Raw genomic sequence first — 16,420 nt, forward strand, 5'->3', positions numbered from 1 at the left:
TCTGACAGCAGCAACAGGACTTTGTGTATTTACCTTTTACCGAATGTAAACAGGAAAGGAGTAACGCTCATTGGGTCCTGTCTCGTATTCTCTAATTTTCTAATATACCTAGACTTAAATTCATGTACGGTCCCAACTTAATCAATATCTTTCATTTCCAATTATCATATTTATATTTGAACTCGTGTGCATGAGAGGGAAAGAGTGTGATGCCCCACAACAGCGTAAGGTCTTACAATACTGTGAAAAGGACGCGGCCCGGTGGCAGCTACAGGACTTTGTGCACCTTATAGAGTGAAGGAAGTTTTGCCTGGCAGCAGCACAGGACTTAGGTTCTGGCCCGGCGGCAGCACAGGTCTTACAGAGGCAGGAGATTTAGTGTCTGGCCCGGCAGCATCATCAGGACTTATAGACATTAGGGGAGTTTGGGTATGGCCCGGCATCATCATCAAAACTTATAGACAGTGAGGGGAGGTCAGGGCAGGCGGCAGCTCGTGGGCTTACTAACTCCGAGATGTCGTTTCTACTGCCTTTTTTACTGGCTGGGGCGGGAGGTGTGTGGGGAAGGTTGTTGTCGTTTTGCATACAGCACGCTCTTGCCACCCGCTAGGTGGACTGTTGTGCCATCACCACACACTAACAATAAACACTTCAGTTGAATGAAATTACCCACCTTTAGCTGGAACAAAATCCATAAGATAGGTCATTGTTGATGTGTGTTTAATATGGAGGTATGACCACAAAACAAATTAATTAGTATCAATTGTACATACCATTCCTTTGAAGGAGCTGCTTTTTATAGCTAATTTTGTCAATCCTTTCACTGATTAATTTGCATAGCAACATTAGCATTATTTAAATGGAATTTTCTAACAATAGAATATGAACAATAGTGTTTTCCACATTGAAAGGCTAAAAAAATGACTAACCCTAGAAGTCAACAAGCATTTTAGATTGAATTTCAGTTAATAGGAAAATAGGATAATGATGAAAGAAACATGAAAAATCAAATTTGACACTGAAACCCCCTCCCTCTTCCACCAGTAAATATACAGAAGAGAGAGAGAGAGAGAGAGAGAGAGAGAGAGAGAGAGAGAGAGAGAGAGAGAGAGAGAGAGAGAGAGAGAGAGAGAGAGAGAGAGAGAGAGAAAATCCAAAGCTGAAGGCACAGAGAAGATCCCAAACACCCACCTCAAACACCTTGGCCAAACAAAAATAAGAGCTTTAACTAAAATTTTCAACTACTGGTTATACAACAAAATAATAAACATATGTGGATGAGCTCACATAATCCCAATCTTGAAGTCAAACAAACCACCTGAAAATCCTGCATCGTACAGTCTCATCTTACTACTATCCATTATTGACAAAAGGAATTGAATAAACAGACAATACCTGATCGACTATCGTTACCGGTAATAGCAGATATACTTCGTAGTTTGGGAACCGAGAATCTGTATTTTAGCACTATAGATATCACATCAGCTTTTTGGCAGGTCGAGGTGCATAAAGATTTTCGATATTATATAGCATTTTCTGCACCAACGGGGCACTACGTTTTCAAGTGAATGCCATTTGGTTTATGTAACAGTCCATTAACTTATATGAGATTAATGAATACAGTACTAGCTAGATTGTTAGGAAACACAGCCAGTGTATTACTAGATAATATTTTAATAGTTTCCCAAAGAACAACTAAGCACTTTAAGAAATTATATTTGGTATTCTCAAGATTAGTTGAAGCAGGGTTGAAAGTGAAACTTGAAAAAAATGTAAGGTTTGGAAGACGGTGTAATTTATTTGGGACATAAGATAAATAGACATAGACTTAGTACAGTGAAATCAAAGGTAGAAGCAGTAAAGAACTACCCTGTACCGAACAATGTGGTGGAAGTTAGAAGTTTCTTGAGATTGACAGGATATCATATAATTTTTATTAAGGGATATACAGACATATCTAATCCATTAATTTATTTGTTAAGGAAAGATTCAAGGTTCATTTGAGGACCTGAACAACAAGCTTTTGACAAGTTGAAAGATAAACTTACTAGTTCTCCAGTTCTCTTTTTTCCTAATTATGATAAAGAGTTCATTCTTTGTACTGATGCGTCAGTTAGGAGGCATACTGATACAAGAAAGTGATGGTAAATTGCAACCAATAGTTTTCACATCGAGACTTTGTAATAGTGCAGAGAAAAACTGTTCCATTACAGAAAGGAAAACATTAACAGTGATATACTCACTGGAGAGTTTTAGAGATATAATACTGTAATATCCAATCAGAGTGTGAACTGATCATACAGCTATTCAGAACTTATTCAAATACAAGAATCTTAGAGGCAGAATAGCCAGGTGGTTTACTACACTTCAATGTTACGAGGTTAAATTTGAATACATTCCAGGTGGGAAGAACGTTGCAGCAGATGCACTCTCTAGGAATATTAGCTAACCAACGGCAGGGTTGATAAATTTTATCTGCAGTATTAATGAACTAGTAACATTAGATGAATAATTGATAATAAAGGAACAGTGTAAGAGGCTGATAGACAATGGTAGATAAGTAAGGAAGATAGAGGGGTAGGTGGCGAGAATTTTATTTTTACGAGTTAGATATTTGGTAAACATAAGTAGCGAAGGCGTTGCATAATCTCGCTCACCGTCTAAAGTTTATAAACAACCGCTAGGGTACATATTTTAATGCTGATGTGACTATATGTAAACTAAGCCATTTCTGCCTTTGATATCGAGATTGCTTGTGTAAGCAGTATTTCTTAGGACGTTATAACGGTATTTCTGATTAGAGAAGGGTGGAGGAGGAGAAAAAAAAAATATTGGTACATGGGAGAAAAGTCACGCCCTTAGGGAAGGCACTTATTTGTAAAAGTAAAGATTATTGGATGAATTAGGTAGTGAAGTCGGAGCAGAAGTGACGTAATGAGTGGATTGAGGATCCCATGCGGGAGTCCCTTGGTGTAAATTAACAGCCAAGTGTAACATTCGAGGAAAAAACAAAAACAAAAAACGAAGAAAATATTTTACCCAGTTTGATTCACCCTATCCAGAAACATTACTAACTTGCTACAGAAGATTTGGTGAAGGAAAGTGAATGAAGAAATATAATACCATAAAAGGGAACAGTAAATTGAATTAAAACAGTAATTACGGAGAGACGGGAACTGAAAGTGATGGGGATGAAAAACAGTGATGAGATCAGACTTTGGAAAAAGTGGCACAGTACTTGATGAACCCACGAGGTATTTCTCCAAAACTACCAAAGGGATATAATAGACTTTTGTATAGAAAAACGGTCGTAAGTGGGAAGGATATTTCCAGGGGCACAGTGAATCAGTTGATGATTCCACAAACTCTTGTTCCAGAGGTATTAAGATTACTTCATGGCAGTGATTATAGTTCTCATCCAGGAAAAGATAAAACATATAGACAAGCTCAAATTAAATACTTTTGGCCAGACATGAAGAGAGATATTTACTTTCATATTGAAAATTGCTTGAAATGTGTTGAGGTAAAAGGAAATACACAGACGCCTGCTTCTATGCTATCATATCCCATACCACAGAAACCTTGGGAAAGAGTTTACTTAGATATGCTAGAGTTACCTATGTCTGAAAATGGACATGAATATGGATTTGTTGCCATTAATTACACTGGTCAACAACATTTATTAAAATGACTGTCCCACAAGCAAAATGAGGTGAACTTGATATAATTTTTCTGCTAATCTCAAAAATGATTTCAGAAATTTTCTATCAGGCATAATTTTTCTGTGATAGCATATTAGATTTTAATCAATTACAACTATTAAATGAGTAATCAGCCAACATTGAAGAGCTTTACTTCCCTTGATACAAGGTTTCCATGTTCAGAATGTCACGGTGAAACCTTTCACCGTGCTCGTCACTGACGCAGTGTTGCCAAACTGTGTTGCCAATCGCTTGATTGAAATTTATCCCACGTAACACATATATCGTAGCATACCGTGAAACACAAAAACTGTGGGTGATGGAAAAAACTGGACATTATTTTTGAATTTTGCATGCACAAACATATGAGATACAGCTGTTGTTTTACATGGGACAAATTCTTTGTTGACCAGTGTTATCTGTCAACATTTTGTATTTTACAACCCATTCCAAATAAGAGAGCTAAAACAATTGCTTCAATAATATATGAACAAATAATCTGTAATTTCACTACTCCCAAGATCTTAATTTCAGACAATGGTACTGAATCTAACAACAAAATCTTGGAAGAATTATGTAGGTTATTTAAGATAAACAAAATTAATATTAAATTCAATCATCCTCAGAGCAAAGGAGTTGTAGAAATATTAAATAAGAAAATGATCACTTGTCTTAGAGGTTTGATAAGCCTACATAGTATAACTTGGATTCCTTATGTTAAATGTGCACTCAATAACTAAACCAATACAATTACAGATGAAACTCCACACTATATTATCTATGTGGAAGACAAAATTTTCTCATATGAAATCTTAATTACAGAACCGAAGCCAGCGTATAATATAGGTGATTACATCTCAAATAGGATACATACATTTCAATCCATACACGAAAGAGTTAGATAATACATGGAAGAATATTCACAAGAGATGAAGAAACAATAGAAAATAGCTCACAAAATAGAATTACAACTAGGCGATTTGGTCATGGCCAAGATGCATACAATCAGTAGTAAATTTCACCCAAATACTCCGGTATGTATAGAATAATTGATTTTGCGGGTGGAAATAAATACAAGATCTTACACATAGAAATTAGGGAAGTGTCAGTTAGACATGTAGATGATTTAACAAGAACTATGATAGAATTTACTAATGATGATAATTGTGACAACGATGACTGAGACAACAACTCTTTTTGATGTGAAAAAAAAACCAGGATATCTATTTTATACATTCTATTAGGAATCTTTGAGTTCTGAAGAATATCAGGAATATATTGACCATATCATATATAAACTTAATGTTAATACTATCAATTTTTACAGACGAAGACTGGAATTATAATATTAATATGTATGGTGCATGCCTGGGATTGGAATCCTGTGCGACCTGGAGCCTTGCTCAGTCATGAAAGCAATGTATAAGTATAATTTTAGATTTCAAAAACATCTCCATTAGGAATTGTAAGATTACAAACAATAATCTATACCTGTGTCGTGCTTTTATTTTCGTGTTCCGTGAAGCATTATAAAATTCTTGTGAAGCTTTACTAGTTAAGAATATGTAATGCAGAACGGTCACTACAAAGATATATTTATAAACCAGGTTACTCATAGTAACATAGGATGTTCACATTTCCTATTTTTTCTAAGCAAAGCCAGAATATCCATTATCTGTCTTGAAATAGATTCTAAATTGAAATCAATTGAAGGTTCAGTCTCGGCTTCTGACAAGTGTGAAATACATGCAGGGACAGTCTCCACTATTACTAACGCCCTGAATACAGTGCATATAACCGATAAAATATACCTCACATATATCAACATTGCCTTCCCAGAAAAATCACAATTTTTTTAAAACAAGAAAGCTACATCCATTGAGGTCAAACATAAACAAATATTATAGTAACTATGGTATATTTCTTTTTATGATTATTCTTTTCTCCTCCTTAGTTATTGCTGGCTTAACATCATTGATTATAAAAAAAAAAAAAAAGATTAAAGAGAATACAACCATTGCCAGTATGAGAATTGTAGTATGCCGGAGCCATGTGAGGCTGGTAGAAAAAGGTTGGTCGGGACGGCCAACTGGTAGCTGCCGAGCCCTGTAAGAGGTTGGTAGAAAAGAGGGTAGAAAGAGGGGGTAGAAAACGGGTTTTGCATTTTATAGGTAGGTTGTTTGTAAATAACAGTCCGAGCGAGCGGCCTGAGGCCGCTTTTCCGATTTGTGTAGGTAACAAGATATTGTTTGTAAATAACAACCCGAGCGAGCTACCTGAGTCCGCTTTGTGTAGATGATAAAGTAGCTAAGCTTGGAAGCTCGAATATGTGTTTACTTATTTCTGAAATGAGATTCCTTTGTAACCTAAATGAGAATTATTCAGAGACTCAAAATTATTCTAAGCAATATTGTCGTAAAGGCTTGAAACAAAGAATCTGATTAATGAAAGGATGCAGGAGGAGAAAATTCTTATTTGGTCGCGAATGTAAGATCACGCCGTTTGGGGAGGATCTTGAATATAAAGTTAAAGATCATTGGACTAAGGAAATCACAACGTCACTGCAAAGTTCACGTAGGATCTTGTGTACGTGCTCTAGGGGGATTTCTTGGTGGAAATTCGGAGAATGCGCTGTATTCTATATCTGAACAGAAGAAATATATTAAAGAATTGGAGAGTTGGATTCTCCTAGACAGAAGGTAACAATTGGGCAAAGTGAGTCGCTGTATCCATAAGTGAGGACAGTGGCGACGACATTGTTTGCTACTAAAGGGGCTAGGGTTTTCTAATCTGTGAAACTCAGACTAACAATTATCATTATTGTATGGACAGCCTTGTGAGGTATGATAGACCAGTTTATATGTCTAATTTATGAAATAGAAATATTATGTAATTAGAAAATTTCTTTAACTCTAGTGGAATATTCTTCCAATGCAGTTACATGAAAAATCTTTGTGCAAGAGTATTCATGTAACCTTTCCATTGTCCACTTGCCTTCTATATTGTAGGAACGAGAGAGAGGGCGTGGGAAACAGATGATGCCCCTTGAGGAAGCTGTGATCTGCATACAGGCTCATACAAGGGGGATGTTAGCTAGGAAATGTGTTCTGGAAATGCGCCGGCAGGAGGAAATATTTCTTGGACTGGTGAGTACTTAAAAGTTACAAACAGTAGTAAATGTAGGAAAGAGGCCAAACGCAGAGTATGGGAGTCCAGTATATATTTGACTAGAAATGCCAATTTTTATATCATAGTTTGCTTTACCCTTTATGCTGATAATTATTTTTCTATTTCAGTTTGCTTATTCCAGGAGAATACATAATGTTTATTATGGAGAGAATTCATATTATAACTCTTAATAGTCAATCAGTCAATCTGTGACCCAATTCTCTCTTACAGGAAACCCTTGACTATCATGAAATTGTACACGGCCACAAATATAGTTCATAAGTCAACCTATAGATTATGAATTTACCTGATATCAGTATACAGAAAAAGAGCTATGATCATGATGTTCTGTATATTCAATCAATCTATTGCTCTGTGTCTCTGTGGGTCTCTTAATACCCAAGGTAACTAGCCATAACTGTCAGTTGAGCCAATTAATCACTCAGAGAAGATATTTTGTATCATTTGGATAGGGTGAGAGTAGATCACTGTAGAATAAGGTATTCTTTGCCTTCTGTGTGGTGGTTGTATTTAGGACAGTTGGGGTCTCTTGCCAGGCCAATTCTACGTTGGTGCTGTTTTAAAGCAGGATGGCGACCTAAATGCAGTTAGGCCAATGTGGTTCTTAATTCTTTTGTGGGTGATTTCATAGCCGCATTCATGTCTGGGTGAACCTGGTGAGGTGTAGAATTTGGAAGACTCTTGTAGAGTATTTGTTTTGTGCTCTGGATATGTATTTGTTTTTGTATGGATATATGAGATCCTGGGGGCAGATTTTTGTAGATTTTTAGTAGTATGTACATGTACTTGTTATTATATTATATTCAGTTGGCTGTGCCTGTGTGATGTAGTGTGAGGGGTAGGGGGAGTTGCGGGTTCTTGCATCGAACTGTGTGTCTGTCATAATTTTGAGTTGCTGTCTATGAGAAGGATTTTGGTTACTGAATGTGAAGGTTTGATTGGGTTGTCTTGAGGCAGCCAGTTATTATTTGTAAGGCTTTATATGTTTTTCTTTATGAGTTTTTTGTTTGTTTTCATAATTGTTTGGTATCATGTTGTAGATTCATAGATAAGTGTAATTTTTATGTTTGGAAAGTGATTAATTATCATTTCTTTCTGCTGTTCAAATCCTTTAACTGCCACCATTCTTAGTATGTTCAATTTCTTGTTTCTCTTTCCTGTGAGGTCTTTGATGTGTGGGCTAAAGGTCATGTGTGTATCAAAAGAGATGCCAGATAATTTATTTTATTCTATTTTTTTTTTCCAGTGGGAGAAGTTAACCTTTTAGCCTGGCTGTTGGGTGCATCATAATATTTTGTTGTCAGAAACAACACCGATGAATTCTGAGAGATAGAAAACATCCTGCTTTATTTCATCCATAATTCTAACTTATTGGTGTAATGTTTTGTGTTTTGGATGCTATTTTGTAATTGTAGTGCTGTGTTGTCACAGTTAGGTTGTCCACATAGGTGAGAGGTTGACTTTTAGGCCTACTCATGGTTGGGAGTTGAGAAGTCACTTGTGAATAGGTTGAATAGCATTGGTGATTGTATTAAGGAGGATATAAAAAACCAGGATATGCTGAGAGAATTGTTGGAGGCAGTGAAGGGTAGGGGTAAAAACAAACAAAAGAAGAATGGTTACATTTCAAGGAGGAAGTGGTAAAATGTGCAAAGATGGTATGTAGGATGAGAAGGATGGGAGTCAGTAGAAGGAGAGGTAGCAAATAGTGGGATGAAGAGGAGAAGGCGATGATGGAAGGGAAATAGCAATTTTATGAATATTTTATTACCAAGTATATGAAAAATACAAAAAGAAGCGAGAAGAAACAAAATGCAAGGTGAAAGAAGGCAGACGAGAGCGATGGTCAGTGGGGTAGGAGGTTAACAGGTAATTAAGAAATAATATAAACATATTTTGGAAGGAAGTGAAAAAGTAAGGAGGACGAGTTAGGTAGAGAATAAAAGATAAAGAGTGCAGACAGACAGATGTTCATGGAAACAAAGGTGTTAAAGGGAAGATAGAATATATCAGAGAATTGTTAAATGTGGAGGAGGAAAGTGATGGACTAATTGTGATGGGATAACAGACTGGGAAGGTTACAGTCCTGTTTCCTACTCTCCAATTTATCATACTTTGAGGCTAGGTATGATAAACTAGAGAGTAGGAGGCAGGACCCAATGAGTGTTGCTCCTTTCCTGTATATTGCAATTAGGTAGATACAATTAGGTAAGCTGAAACGATAATTTAAAATTATAAAAGCCGGTTAGACATCTGAGTTGGATGGGTTTCATGTGGAGTATCTGAGAAAGGAAAAAATTGTTATAATGGAGTTGCTAGTGAGGTTGTTTAATATACACCTAAGGGAGGGGAATGTGTCAAAAGACTGGAGTAGTTTCATATTGGCAATGGCAATGGAAAGATTATATTCGAGTGGATGGAAAGCTTCAATGTGCTTTAATAAATGATGATCTAATGTGTGAAGGACTTAACACATGGAGCCGACATAAACATAACAGCGTGATAGTTTATGCTATTGGTGACGTCCGTCTGCCTCGGGAGGCAGGGGAACTTCGCCCCGTGATCGGTCATGTAGAGTTGTAGCACTTGCTGTGGGTGTACAATCTGATTGGCAGACTCTATTACATTTGATGCAGTTGAAGACCTCATCAGGTTTAGAGGGTATGGATTCTTTCCTCTGCTGTCTGCATTCTCTTCCCTCTTCTCAATGCTATTCTCTCTTCTCCTTGCTTCTCTGGACACATGCCTTCACTGTACTTCTCCAGCTGTTGCGATCTTCAGTCATTGACTCCCATTTTGCAGGATTGATGTCCTCTTCCCTCATGTCTCGTTTTTAGGTGTCTTTGTGCACTAAGACAAGCCTCCCTGTAGGTGTAAAACCAGTGATGAGTTCACCTTACACTTTTATATTGGTAAATATGATTAGGTAAGGACACACTATACAACAGGTAAATTAAACTTTATCTGAGCGATATTTTTTGTCCAACAGCGTCCGGAACCCAACCTCAACTGGAGCTGCGCAATTCAGTTGGAGAAGGTGAAGGAGGGGCGGTACAGGATGCAACAGGAAAGGAAAGAAGAGTATGAACAGATGCAGCAGAGGGTTAAGAGCAAAATCCTGCAGGAGGAGGCAATGGGACTGATGACAAGCATGGAAGATACCATCAGGGAGTGGGTCTTTGCTCAAAAGTAAGGCCATAAATGCATTGCATGGTTACGTGAATATATCTTACACACACACACACACACACACACACACACACACACACACACACACACACACACACACACACACACACACACACACGGATATTTCAATTGCAGTGAGGTCAACTGGGCGGAATGGGAAGCAAGCGGCAAAGCAGATATATTGAGAAATAACCTGTTAAGTATAGTAATGAAGAACAAAGTGACCCAGTGGGTAAAGGAAGTGACGCAAGTAAGATATGACATTTCCACAAGATTAAATCTGTTACTAACCAAAGAGCCAGACATCATCAGTTCATTGAACTACCCTTGCCCCATAGCAAAAAGTGACCATATACAATTTTAATTTTAGCTAGAGAATAATAAAATAGAGCCAAGGAATAAATCACACGGGCAAGAGAGACTCGATTTCAGGAAAGTGGATTACTCAGGGTTGAAATAATCTTTAAATAAACTGAGAAAAATTCATAAATACTACGGGAATAAGGGGGGAATGGGAAATCTTTCTTGACATTTACAACGGGGAAACGAACAAATATGTGTCAAAAACTAGTGGAAGGAAAATGCAGAAACAGGTCTGGTTTAACAAAAAGTGTGAGATTACAGTAAAGGCCACGGACGCGGCTTGGGGAAAATGAAGCAAGAGAAGAAGCAATAAAACAAGTTAGAAATTACTATACAAGAATTCGCAGGGAGGAAGAAAAAAATTGAAATAGGTGTAGTTTATAATGAACTGTGAGGTTTTTGAAGAGTCCTCAGCCCAGACAGAAATAAGGAACGAAAGTCCCAATAGGTCTTATTTATCTTATTTACTTATTTATTTTTAGGAAAGCGAGAACTTAGAACCAAAATGTATATATTTTTTGAAAATGAAATATAGTTATCCAAGTACCTGGAGTGATAGGGTATCAGAATATATATGGTTATGGGGGTCTATATGCAAAATCCAAGGAGGAGTCCCTGAACAAACAAACAAATAAACAAACAGACAGACAGACAAATAAAAGATAGTTTTCCAAGTACCTTGGGTTATAAGGTTTCAGAATATATATGGTTATAGGGGTCTATCTGCAAAAACCTAGGAGTAGTTCGTGAATAATCACTCACCTAACCATAACCCACCTAACTTTAACCCTTAACCCTAACCAAAATATTTTTTTCTTAAATGAAATATAGTTATCCAAGTACCTGGAAGGATAGTGTATCAAAATATATATGGTTATGGGGGTCTATCTGCAAAACCCTAGGAGGAGTTCGTGATCAAACAAACAAACAGACAGAGGCTACTACTTTATTATAGTATATATATATACATACATACATATATATATATATATATATATATATATATATATATATATATATATATATATATATAAAGGAAAAATACATGAGGATAGTAGTAAGGGGTAAGATGTCAAGATAAAGAGCAGTAACAAGTGAAGTTCCACAAGTTTCAATGCTTACAACAATAATGTTTCTTGTCTATATCAATAATATGCTGAAAGGAACAACAAGCTCTGCCAACATATTTGCAGACGATGGAAAAATAATGAGAAAAGTGAAAAATGAGGAGGCTGGTAGACTATTGCAAAAATATCTAGACACTATTTTTGTATAGAACCAAAAATGGGAAACGAAGTTTAATACCAAAAAATGCAAAGTACTGGAAATAGGCAATAGGGGCAAAAGACCGTCCTTAAACTATTCCTTAGGAAGTGAACCCATTACAAAAACAAAAGAGGATAACGATTTGGGAGTGTTGATAAAAGACAACCTGTCACTTGACAGACATATCAGCTGGATTGTGGGAGATATTTACGGAATACTGCAGAAGATTAAAATGGCTTTCCACTGTATGGATGAAGAGATGATGAAAAAATTCATCGAAGCCCTGCTCCATCCAAGACTGGAATATGTGTCAGTAGTACGGTTGGTGATGTATGGTTGGTGATGGTTAATGAGGGGTTACACCCTCGTAGGATTGGTAATAATTTCTTTTAGAAAATTATCCTACTAAAATATCCCAGTCAATGTTTCTATAATTGAAATCTCCCATGATTACAATGTTTTTGTACTGGGACGCTCTGCGAGCTTCATGAATCAGGGGATCAGTCTACTTAATGCTGAGGTTAGGAGGTCTATATAGGACGCTATTAATAAGTTTCTTATTCTTGCCTATAATCTCCACCCAAATAGATTCCGTACTATCCTCTTCCCTAAAGGAATTGTTGATAATACAATTTATTGTATCTATAACGAAAAGTGCTACACCACCCCCACTGCTAATGGTTAATGAGGGGTTACACCCTCGTAGGATTGGTAATAATTTCTTTTAGAAAATTATCCTACAAAAATATCCCAGTCAATGTTTTCTATAATTGAAATCTCCCATGATTACAATGTTTTTGTACTGGGACGCTCTGCGAGCTTCATGAATCAGGGGATCAGTCTACTTAATGCTGAGGTTAGGAGGTCTATATAGGACGCTATTAATAAGTTTCTTATTCTTGCCTATAATCTCCACCCAAATAGATTCCGTACTATCCTCTTCCCTAAAGGAATTTTTTTTAATACAATTTATTTTATCTATAACTAAAACTTCTACTCCACCCCCCCTGCTTCCAAACCTTTCCTTGTAAAAAAAAAAAAAAAAAAAAAAAAAAAAAAAATATATATATATATATATATATATATATATATATATATATATATATATTGTTTTATCTCTATTTCCAGAAGGAAATGTCAATCATGCATATTGATCCAAGATTCAGTAATAGCTACAATTTCAAATCTACCCATGATTTATCTCGCCCAAATTATTTTTATTCATTATGCTTCTGCTGTTTGTATTGCAAAATTTTAGTTTATCCTCCCTCCACCTGATTAGGTGATTTTTTTTCAGTCCCTCTCTGAGCTGTTTCTATTTTCTAAACTATATTCCGATTACTTCCCCATTGACTCCCACGTAACCTACCCGAAAAAAACCTGCATGATACCTACTTCTCGCTCAAGGGATTCAGCAAGGAGCCGAAATCTTTTGGTGACAAGTGTACCCCGTCCCTTGTATATAGATGATTCTTACTGTAAAAGCTATCCCAGTTGTCGACAAATGCCCATCCATTGTCCTTACAATGTTTTGCCAGCCTGCAATTCATTGCAATAGACCTGGAATGCGACATTTCTCCAATTCTACTCATCGGAAGGATTCCACTTACAACAGGAACCCCTCCTTTATTCCTAATCTTATCAAGCGGATCCCGGAACCGCACAATTAATTCCTCACTCCTTAACTTAACTATGTCATTCCTCCCAGCACTGAAGAAAACAATGGGTTTCACACCTTCCCCGACTATACACTCTTCAATCCTATCTCTAACATCGCCTATCCCCGCCCCGGGGAAACACACCTGGGTCCCATGCTTCCTATCTTTGTCACAGAAGGCCCTACCTAAATACCTCACCTGGCAATCCCCTACAACCAAAATCTTACCGGTGGGGAGGGATCTAGCGACTGCCCTACCCTTTTTTCTCTTGCACCTTCTTCGTTTCTTCTTGTAAACCCGCGAGACCTTGAAAAGAGTTTCTGCATTCAAGCGGGGCTGGTAAGGGCTTTTTCCATCTCTCCGTGTTTTGTTTGTCACCTTTTTCCGCCCAGGTTCCAAACATGGTTTGTCGTCCGTGTTTTGGGCCTTCGAGCTAATAACTCGATTTTCCTCTTAAAAGCCCTCAGCAGTTTTCTCTAAGGCTACAATTCTACTACGTAGAGATTGTATCTCTTCGGCTCTGATCACTGAAACACAACCACTCATCATCTCACTGTTTGAAGCAGCTACCTTAGTTTGACCTGACCTGAGTGACGCCTACAGGTGGACCTACAGGCAGTCCTCGCTATTAATGTGGAGGAGCGCTAAACCTAGTACAAAGCCGAGTGTTGTTTACAGATTATTAGTAACACTAAAGATATTTCCGAACCAAAATTGACAGAAAGAATTATATACAGCTTAACAGCCGCTAAAGTGCGAGTGTTGCAAAAGGATTACTTCCAAATTATCACCTTCAAGTAAATATTTAGAGACATCAAGTATTTATTGACGATTGACGATGAGTTATCAAAGGGCTACCGTGTGACACTCATTAAAGTAGTGCTGAAAACTGTTGGCATTTGGGGCATTTGTAGAGTCGCCAATGTTGGCTCCTCTGCTGGTCGTCAATGTTAGTTCAGCTCCTAGGTTGCCTGCGTTACTTCTGTGTGAAGTAAGCGAAGTGGCCAGATTGAAACGAGTGGTGGGGAGAGAAGGCATGGGAGTTTTTTAAAAAAGGGGAGCCAATAAGGACTCGTGTGGATCCCGTAGAGCTACGAAAAGACGGAAATGTCAAAGAGAGAAAGAGCTGGGAAATGCCAAGAAGCAGGTAGCAGTGTTAACTGCCAAGATGGAAACCATCCATTTTTACGTTGGATGATAAGAACTAGTCAACTCTAGAGAGTAGTCCTAGCAAGTATGACTGTCCTTGTATAAATACGGACTGTCTGCTGCTAACGTTTGAATGTGATTTCATCTCATATTTGTGCGAGATTATTTTTTTTGTCTGCGACACCTATCGGGATATAGGTCTGTCTGCGACTTGATAACTAATATATATATATTTTTATCTTAAGGCTATCGACCCATGAGGGGGTCATTAAATCTGGTGTGAACCTGGGATCCGGTTTAATTTACTATTACAATTTCCACAACAGTCCTGTTGTGCGCAAATAAAACACTACTTTGTCAATAAGGAAACAGTCACTGGCCAAAAGATTTGTCACGTTTAACTGAATGTTGTTGAGTCTGCAATGATGTATAAGCGCCTGGCGCTGTGTGTTATATTTCGTGCAGTGTATGAGTATGTCTTATAGATAGTGTAGTGTTGCAGATGTTGCACTGGGGAGGAAATACGCCAGTGATATAAGGATCTAGATGGGTGATGTAGGAGGAATTCATCCTCAGCCTTGCTATGCTGAGTTCCTCCCGTCTATTGCTTCTGTATGATGTTGACCAGTCTGTTATGTGCTCCTTTTGTTTATGTGTGATGTGGAGATTGTCTCACTGGTGTTGCCAGCGGGCGTTGTTACGAATTGGGGGAGGAGAAGATATCTAAATTTAATTTATTCTATTTATTTTCCAGGTTCGTAAAAGTGATTTTCGTTTTAAAACATTTATTTATATAACAAAACCCTTTTATAACAGAAAACTTAATCACATTTTAAGTATATGATTTTAATATAACTTAAAAATCAGAAGACAAGGAAATCATGTGAGATTAAATTAACCCTAAAAAGACCGTTGTGTAAAAACTCGGTGCTCGGTGGGAGAAAACAAAGATCACACACGGAAAACTTAAAAGTGGTAAAACGTAAAACTTAAAAGTGGTAAAAACCTGAGACACACCAACATTAAAAAAGAAACCCAAAAGGTGACCTACAAACCTATAAAAAAAAAAAAAAAAAAAACGTAACAATACACGGACGTAATGGGAAAAACAAAAGGTGGAGGAAAAAGATGAAAAGGGTCACCCACGAGAATAGAATAGAATTGACAAAAGCCCGAATACACGCCAATTCAAAAAATCTCAAAAGGGGATCCTACAATCCTAACAAAACCTCGTACCAGGCATAGGATGTATTTCCTATAAAACCCACTTACATGTTTTTAAAACCCTAGGCTGATACTACATACCTTGTGGGAAAAGTCTCCGCAAGGGTACAGAATGGCCGGGTCTCGACTCGAGATGAGGAAGAAGCAGCAAGCAAGAGGGGTTTGACTCTCTTTTAAAGGGCTCGCCAATTGACCTGATGGGTCACTGGAGCCATAAGGCCGAAGGGTGCAATAAAAGGAAAATTTCCCTATACCACTCTTAATGACAGCCTAGTAGTCTAACCACTTACACAACCTTAAGTTACACACAAAAATATTATGCATGTAACAATAAAACCTTTAATACCAACACAAAGTAAAAAGGACAATAAAATAACTAACTGACAACTCGACATGCATAAAGCACATGTCCCACCAGTCTACCGGCGATTGAAAATGTTACCATACGAATACAATTTGAATACAATTAAAATATTTAAGTACAAAGATTCGAGTACGTCGTAGCGTACTGACAAATGGTAACAGAGATACACAAAAACCAGTCGCAGGAAATTTAGTTATATTACATAGAATAAAAAGTACACAAACTAAAAAAGGTGCATAACCAAAAAATACAACTTGGCAAATCTGCGCCCCAATACTAACGGCCACGGCTTACTTGACCCGAGGGCAAGGGCATTA

General features: G+C 37.3%; 1 protein-coding gene across 1 annotated transcript in view; it reads left to right on the top strand.

The window, feature by feature from the left end:
• The window catches only part of LOC143034100 (IQ and AAA domain-containing protein 1-like), a 118,552-nt gene that overhangs the window by 40,036 nt on the left and 62,096 nt on the right, over nt 1-16,420 (top strand). The window contains exons 7-8 of the mRNA XM_076200043.1: nt 6,710-6,847; nt 9,880-10,079. Coding sequence (XP_076056158.1) covers nt 6,710-6,847; nt 9,880-10,079 — 338 coding nt within the window. The remainder of the gene's footprint in view (nt 1-6,709; nt 6,848-9,879; nt 10,080-16,420) is intronic.

The sequence above is a fragment of the Oratosquilla oratoria genome, chromosome 16 (genome assembly GCF_046742065.1).
Source record: "Oratosquilla oratoria isolate Oo_2021 chromosome 16, ASM4674206v1, whole genome shotgun sequence".
Classification (NCBI taxonomy): domain Eukaryota; kingdom Metazoa; phylum Arthropoda; class Malacostraca; order Stomatopoda; family Squillidae; genus Oratosquilla; species Oratosquilla oratoria.